The sequence below is a fragment of the Pan paniscus genome, chromosome 16 (assembly GCF_029289425.2).
Source record: "Pan paniscus chromosome 16, NHGRI_mPanPan1-v2.0_pri, whole genome shotgun sequence".
NCBI classification, from domain to species: Eukaryota; Metazoa; Chordata; class Mammalia; order Primates; family Hominidae; genus Pan; species Pan paniscus.
In genome coordinates, this window is record NC_073265.2 from 90834338 (window position 1) to 90842896 (window position 8559).

At 49.8% G+C, this 8559-nt stretch overlaps 1 protein-coding gene across 1 annotated transcript in view; it reads right to left on the reverse strand.

The window, feature by feature from the left end:
- The window catches only part of CHSY1 (chondroitin sulfate synthase 1), a 76025-nt gene extending 68534 nt beyond the window's left edge, over positions 1–7491 (reverse strand). Inside the window, exon 1 of the mRNA XM_014341600.4 lies at positions 7137–7491. Coding sequence (XP_014197086.3) covers positions 7137–7456 — 320 coding nt within the window. The 5' untranslated portion in view covers positions 7457–7491. The remainder of the gene's footprint in view (positions 1–7136) is intronic.
- Between the last annotated feature and the right edge of the window lie 1068 nt (positions 7492–8559).

Sequence of the window (8559 nt, forward strand, 5' to 3'; positions counted from 1 at the left end):
ACAATTTCAATGGCCTCAACACCTACAGTCAATAATCCTCAGGCTTTTGGTTTAGAGGCATCAACTTGACACCATATCAGAGCAGACTGGACCTTATTTGTAATCATCCAGAAAATGTATTTGTCTACAGAATAAATGCTGCAGCTATAAATGCTTCAGAGATGACACTGAATTCAGGTGAGAAGATGGACAGCTTTTATGCTTGTAAACTGTAGCTAGGTTTTCTTGTTCACCCAGTGCCATCCGGAACCAGAAGCCAAAAAGGCCTCAACAACAGGTGGAAGCACTGAGTATTTACATTAAGATACAAAAGCTGAGGCCCCTGCACTGAAAATGCTGCCACCAGATCCTCCCCAATGTCACCTGGAAGCGTGAAGTTACAGTAACTGAGGAAAACAGTCGTGACACGAACCAAGTAAATGTGTGCTAAGCTAGTTCTGTCACTTCAGGACAGAATTACTGGTAACTGACTGAAACGAGAACGGGCTGCAGCTCCGTGCCTAGTGGACCTCCACGCCAGCAGCCTAACGTGCTCAAAATGGAACGCAGTTTCTCTCAGAGCTGACATCTTTTTGTGGTTTTACTGTAGCTTTATTACAAAATAACTGCTTACTGTAGAAAAACCAGAATATATAGAAAAGAGCTAAGAAGAATGTAAAAGATCACTTGGCGTCACAGTGAGTACATCCTTTGATGTTTCCTTTTCTATGCTACACAAACATACACTCCTGTTTTACTTTAAGCACAGAGGGCTTTGTACTGGCCATACTGTTTTACAGTTTACTTTCACTTAAGTATATTCTGAACCTCTCCTCATGTCAATAAAAGTATTTCAGCCACACCATTTTTACTTGTTAGAGATGCAGACCACAGTATGGATGAATCAGTTAAGTCAATTTTGGTCCTTATCTCCTAAAGCAGGACACCTAAAATACCTGAAATTTCCACTTCATATGTACACATTTAAGCACACCTTTAAAATTCCTTTGGAAAAAATTCTAGAGGAATTGCTAGACCTCAAGAGAGCTGCATTTTAGACTTCTTGATAAATGCTACCCAAGCGTCCCTCAACAGGTACCGGTACTTGACCAACTCTAGCCACCCTCTGCAGCAGCAACACCGCTGGGCTGATCTTCCAAAACACACATCCCATCAGGCTACTGTCCTGCCGAAATGTCACCAATAGCTCTGGACAGCAACCACACAAAGCCTGGCACGCAGACCTTCCCTCCATGTCCCTGCCCACCACTCTACCACCCACAGCCTACACCTAGCCCCAAAGAGCTGGCCTTTCCCATCGCTCCTTCACTAACTCCTGCCATTTCATGTTGTAGGAAACCTGTAAGTTGTCTCTGCCTCAAAAATGCCTCTTCATCTTCCAAGACTCAGCTAGTGGGTAAAAAAAGGGTGGGAGTGTGGGTGAGACATTTCTTGATCCATCACCCACTGGGTGTAAGCCTCTTTCTTCTGTTCCCCCACAGTGATTAGTTCATGCACCCTGACAGCCCTCATCAACCAATACCCTCGCTCGTTTCCTTCTGACACGATGAACTCTGCAGAGACTAGGGCCCTGTATTTGGAATCTACTGTTAATAAAGAGCAGCTTAGTTAACAGACAGGGGAACGTGAAGCTGCCGGTGCAATGGAAACAGTCACGCACAATCCGCTATTGACAGCCACAGCCATCCCTGGAAATCCCTGGAATATTGTTTGAGCGCATCAAGATCTTGAACCTGACATAAAAAACTACACTCATTTTCAGAGCCACATGGTTCCCTAGTCTCCTACAGGAAGTTCACGATCTGAAATGGCTTGGTGCTCCAAAAGTTCACTTACAGGTTGATTATTTGGATTTTACATGGAAAAGCCTTCTGTATAAATGTTTGCCAAGTTGAATTCTATCTAAGAAAGTGAGGACTGCTCTGAACCGTTTCAAGATAAACATGGTTTACTTAGCTCAAGAAAGAAGGAAATGAATTCAGATGTATAAGATAGGAGGATCTCATTAAGGTTGGTAGAGGAACAGTCCGTCTTCACTTAAAGCATTAGGAAGAGATCATTCACTGATAACAGTATCTTGAAATAAGATTCCTACATCTCAAGGTAATGCTTCTCAAACTTTCTTCCCACAGTCCCCTACACACTGATGCTAATCTGTAATGGTGCCCTTGTTCAATCTTGGTGCAAAGAAGGGAAACCATCCACCTCTTTCTTCTGACAACATAAAAAAAGAACAAAACTATTCCCCATCTTCAGCCCAGAGAGGGTAAGAACCAAAACAAACAAAAGGTGTTGGATTAGCTCAAGGTTCTGGGCATAAAAATGGACGAATAAGCAAAATATGTGTGGCTTTTTCTTTTAAATCAAAACGTTGATTAAAAAAATCTAAATAGCATAAAAACTCTCTCAGCAAGAAAAGGTAAGTGTAGCCAAGAAATGTTTGAAGCAGATGAATAACAAAGGGGAACTTGTCCACCGGATATGAAAATATTATTCAACCTCCAATAATTTCAATGGGTGGTACTGGCACAAGAACAGACAGAAAGATCAACGGAACAAAACATGAAGTCCAGAAACATACCCAAGAATTCTGAGCATGACAAAGATGGCATTTCAAACTGGTAGGGAAATGAGAACTTAGTCAACGGTACGTGGTGCTGCGACCACATACTATTTGGGGAAAAAATAAAGTTGAGATGATTTCTGCCCTTTCTAGAATTAGGAAGGAAACGTTACCTTTAAAAATCTCTCCAGGACAGTAACTGTGAACCTGGGGTAGAGGAAACTAAAATCAGAAAGGGAAAGACATAGACTGAACTACATGAACATTTCCCTTCCATATATCACAGAACATAACTAAGAAGAAAATGTTTAAATATGGGAAAAATACGAATTGCAGCTAGTAATGCAAGACACAAGAAACCCAGAGGTTCTGACAAGCTGTCCTTAATTTGCATAATAAATGACTTCAGAGGAATCACAGTACCATTTTAAAGCGAAATTACCTAGAACACACACTTGCAGATGAGTCAAAATAAATTATTTTATGTGTTAATTTACAGAACCCCAGCTACCCACCTCCTTTCCCTGCATAAACCCTCCAGTGGCTTTCTAATTCACTCAGGATGAAACTTTACAAGACTGGACACTAGCGAGCCCCTTCTTGGGGCTCTTCTTTTACTGGCCTTCTTGGCTTTCTTTCTTTTACTGGCCTTCTTGGTGTTCCTTTCCAAGCCAGTCCCTGCCTTGGGACTTCCCGGTGCTTCCTTGGCCCTCATGCTCATCAATGATACTCACACAACTGGCTCTTCATGATCAAATCTCAGCCCAAATGACACTCTCTCCAAACTCTTCCCTAATCACCTAACACAGAGAGGACACACTTGCCCTGCCCCAACCCTGTTCTATTTTCTCTACAGCATCCATCACTAGCAGAAACCCTCTTTTTAGTGTCGTCCCTCTGACTAAAGAACATGACAGCAAGCCGTGTATTGCAGTGTCCCCCAGGACTCAGGGTCGGGGGCCAGAGGGGCCATGCATGCATGTGCTTTACAAAGAAATGGATCCTAAGTAACGAATCAGGATCACTCCTATTAACTCCACAGCTACTGTGTCACTCAGGGCCTCCAAAGCTCAGCCCTGGCTGGTCTCTCACCTGCTACATTTTGAGTTTCGTCTCACCTGCTTTGAAAAATCTGTTTCTTGTCTGCTATCAGCTGTCACTGCCCTGCTATATCTTGGTGGCCCCCATCCACCCCTCAAGCAGATGGCAGGTCTAGAAAGTAAAAATGTATAATGATGGAGATGTTCTATCATCAAAGTGCTGTGCCTTTAGTGTGGACAGGCATATCTCCTTGGATTTTCAAAAGCTTTTTTAGCCCCTTTCTGGATCTCAGAGTTGTTGGAATGAAGAGGTTGCTAGGTACTAGTCCCTACACCTAAATTCTGACATTTTCAGTATTCTACACCAAAGTATCATCTTACTGAAAGTGCTGGCATCTCCTTCATCTATAAGCCAAACAACAGTTGTTTTTTTGTTTTTTTTAAAAAACAAAACTACAGTTTTCGATAAGATGAAGAATGAATTTACCTTTCAGGAGAAATGTAAAGCTCAGCACATCGATTTCCAAACTAGAGTTCTACCTTGTGCTAGAAGAGTCAAGCTTACTTTTATACTGAACTGTGCATGGAATTTCCAATTTAAGAGCTCAGTGTGGACTTTCAGTCTGGGCTGCAAAGCAGAGTAAAACTGTAATCATATGTTATACCCTATAACCTCCATCCCAATTGAGGCCCTCCCCAAAAGTTCCTTAACTTTTAGCCTTAAGGCTAAAATCGTCTTGTGCCAACTCCTGCAGTCAGTCTAAACACAGGGTTGGCAGGCAAGAGGTAAAGAACCCTAACTGGCAGGGCAGGTCCACCTCCAGGCTCCACGCACTCTGACTTCTTAAGATCTGAGAGATAAAAGGAAACTTCTGTGAGAAAGCTGGAGTGACATTAGCTGGACACTATCTCCTGGTAGGCGTTTTCCTTTCTCAGAAAGGCAGAGGTGTCAAAAGAAAGGGAGAACCCGGCCTGGGGGCAAACTGTGTTTCTGCTTTCCCCTAACCACCTGAAAAAAAAATAATAAATAAACAATGAGATTAAATCTTACATCCAGAAAAAGATGAGGGAAGAGATGTGGAAAGGAGGCCAAAAGTAAGAGCGTTAAGCTCGAGTTTGGAAAACCATCTCCAAGTGTGAAACAGTAGTTCTAGTTTGCATTACATTTTCTTTTACTTATTTTCTTTTTTTTGAGACGGAGTCTTGCTCTGCCCCCCAGGATGGAGTGCAGTGACGCAATCTCGGATCACAGCAACCTCTGCCTCCTGGGTTTACGCCATTCTCCTGCCTCAGCCTCCCGAGTAGCTGGGACTACAGGCACCTGCCACCAAGCCCGGCTAATTTTTTTTTTTGTTTGCATTTTCCGTAGAGATGGGGTTTCACCGTGTTAGCCAGGATGGTCTTGATCTCCTGACCTCATGATCCGCCCGCCTCAGCCTCCCAAAGTGCTGAGATTACAGGCGTGAGCCACCGTGCCCGGCCTGCATTACATTTTCTGAGTATTGCTGGTGCATTAGGCCCCCCACTGATTTGAATATATTGATACCGTAACCATGAAAATGCATTTGGTTCAGGGGGCATGGGGGAAATAAGGGAGTTACCTAATTTACTGTTTGTACTAACTGGTTTGGTAACTGTCCCCAAAACTGTGATTTCACATGGTCTATCACCACACTAGTCATGCGGATTTACTTTCAAAACCATGCTGTAAATAATCTATATGGCTCATCCTCGATTTCTGATGTGGCTGTTTCTCTGGTCAAAAAAAAAAAAATCCCATAAAACCTCAGGTAATGCAAGGTAGATCTGGGAGAGATCCTGATAGGCTGGTTCCCAAATCACTGCATTAGTCTATGTATCTCTATCTATCGATCGATAGATAGATAGATTTTTTTTTTTTTTTTTTTTTTTTGAGATGGAGTCTCACTCTGTAGCCCAGGCTGGAGTGCAGTGGCATGATCTTGGCTCATTGCAACCTCCGCCTCCTGGGTTCAAGCGATTCTCCTGCCTCAGCCTCCTGAGTGGCTGGGACTACAGGTGCACGCCACCACACCCGGCTAATTTTTGTACTCTTGAGTAGAGACGGGGTTTCACCATATTGGTCAGGCTGGTGTCGAACTCCTGACCTCAGGCGATCCGCCCGCCTCGGCCTCCCAAAGTGCTAGGATTACAGGCGTGAGCCACGGCGCCCGGCCTGCATTAGTCTGTATTTACAGTACCTGCATTCTAAGCTTTTCAAGCCACTCAGGACCCTTCCTGGCGGAATGTGGGTTCTGGACTTAAGCAGGACCCTAATGGAAATGTGCAGGAACGGGGATCAAGCCATTCAAGGGGCAGTCACTGAAGACCACTTTCACCTTCTTTCTCAGTCCTTTACTAAAGGACACTAAAGGACCATATATGCTTTTCCCCTCACAACATCTAGTGCCTGAAAAATCTGACCAAGACTGCATTTAAAAACTGAAGTGTGAAGGTATTGGTTATAAGAACAAACAGCAACCAGCTTAGCCTGGCTCAGCACTGGCTGCTCTGAAATTTCATTCCCAGACCACTGATGCTCTAAAACCATTCCCCACATTGGTTTGCTCTGTGGCTGGATAAGACCCAAACTTTATCCATACAGTAAGTGTCTCTATACTTCACACATATAGGGTTATAGGGTTTCCATCAAATCCCTTTATCGAGTCTACAACCCTCTCCAACTTCAAATTCACTCCAATACAAATCTGATTCTAACCATGCCAGCCATTCCAAAATCATCTCCCTTCTAAAGACTACATTGGCTAATCCCTTTGTTAAACCTGAACACAATTCCAGCTGCTTTTATGACTCATTTGGCCAACTAGAGCCCAGTTACTGGATAACATGCATACACCACCAAGCTGAACTAATTAACACCAGAATGCAGTTTTCCACTGAATCTACCAAGGGCCAAGAACTGCTTTTCCCCAAGGTTCTCTCTCTCTTTACTCAACAGACTGGTGTGGTCCAATGTGCTGCGGGCATTCTCTTTCATTTATAGGAGTGCCGCCAACTGCGAAATGTGAGAGTATGATGTGGAAAGGTTCTAGAACTAGATTAATGTACACGGGCTCTAGCTTTGCAAGGACAAAGGTGCACATTTTAGGGAATCCAATATCAGCCCCAACTGCCTCCACTATCAGGTACTGTGCTATGAGTTTTCCAACATTATGAGGGAGACCCGATCTGTCGGGCCCTTTTAACGAGAAGCTTCGATTTGTAAAGGCTAAAATGCCTTCATCAGGGTGAGAGGCACACCCAGCGAGGCCACACTAGTCCATTTGACCCCAAAGGCCATGTTCTTGAGCGCTGCGCTCACCATCCCGCCTCTGATCTTTTCTCCCTCGGCCCGGCGTCTCCCGAGAGGCAACCCGATCCCACCGGAAGCCCAAGAAGGGCCTAGGAAGCGGGCGGAGGCGAGAGCCAGGAGAGCACCCGGGATGCCAGCCGCCGGGATGCCAGCCGCCGGGATGCCGGACGCAGGAGGCGGTGCCCGGGGAGCAGGCGCTCACCTGTAGGCGGCCACGGCGCGGGTCTGCAGGTATTTCTGGGCGGTCATGACTCCCACGAAGAGAAAGTTCCTGTCGCGCGGGCCGCCATCTGGGTCCGAGCCGGGCGGCCAGAGCTGCGCCCCGCGCGCATCGCCGCGCGCCCCGCCGGCCTGGGAAGCCGCCGCCTGCCCGGACCGGCAGCCCTCGGGGCTGGCGCGGCGCCGTGGGCCCGCTCGCTTCAGCTCGGAAGCACGGGGCAGGACGAGCCGCGAGGCCAGCACGAAGCCCAGGACGAGCCCGAGCAGCACGCTGAGCCAGGCGCGCCGGCCGCGCGCGGCCATGCCCGCGCCGCTCCGCCCGCCGGGCCGCCGCAGGCTCCGCGCGCCCTCAGCCCGCTGCCCCCGCCCGCGGAGGCCAGCCCGCCCTAGCGCCGCGAGGCCCGGCCCGGGCAGCGCCGCCGCCGCCGCGGGCCCGCCGCGCCCATCGCGGCCCCCGAGCCGCCCGCAGGCCCCGCGCCGGCGCTTTGTTCCGCACGCCCGCCCCCGCCGCCGCGGCCTGCGCCTTTAAGAGGGGACCATGCCCGGCGCGCGCTAGCGGCGGCTCGGGCGCGAGGTGGCGGCGGCTCCTCCCGCTCGCGCGCGGGGACGCGGGGCCGGCACGACGGCGACGGCGGCGGCAGACGAGTCCGGGCTCCCGTCCCGCCCTGCCCGCGTCCTCCGGCTGGCTGGGCTCGGTTCGCACGGCGCCTGTCCCCGTCCTCTTCGTAGCCGGCGCCGCCGCCGCAGCTGCACATCCTCCGGCTTAGCTCGCCATTGCAACAGGAGCCCTTCACGTCACGCACAGCGCGTTATGAAGTGGCCCCGCCGGCGGCGAGCCGTGGCCCCTCTCGGGATCCGTCCGCGCCGCGCGATTGGCGCAAAAGTGAATGAGGGGCGGTTCACGTGGCCAAAGTTTGACCCAAAAAAAAAAAAAAAAAGCCCTCTCGGGCGCCCCGCCCCGCCCGCGCGGCCTGCGACTGGAGCTGGAGGGCGGAGGGGGCGTGGGCTCCCGCCCGGCGCCCGCGGGGCCGGAGCTGCCCGTTATCCGCACCTGGCACCCGGCGCAAGGGCGTCCCCGCGAGGGCGGCCGGTTCCTGCACCGCGGCGCCCGGGCGCGAATCTCAGGAGCCAGCCTTGCAGTGGGGGCTTCTCGGCCCCCAGACTCCACGCTGCGCACGTTCCTCCCGCACAGGCCGTCCTCGCTGCACCCCACGGCCACGCCCTTCCTGCCGCCGGGCCGGCCTCCCGCTCCCGGCCCCGCGCTCCCGACCACACTGCAGCTTTGTCCGCAGTCCCGCGGCCGCACGCAGGGAACAGCCGTCCCGGAGCCCTGGGGACGTGCGCGCCTGCGAGTGGACCGTGAATTCAGTTACCTTGTTCCCTGTTGCTAGTTTCTACGCTAAATA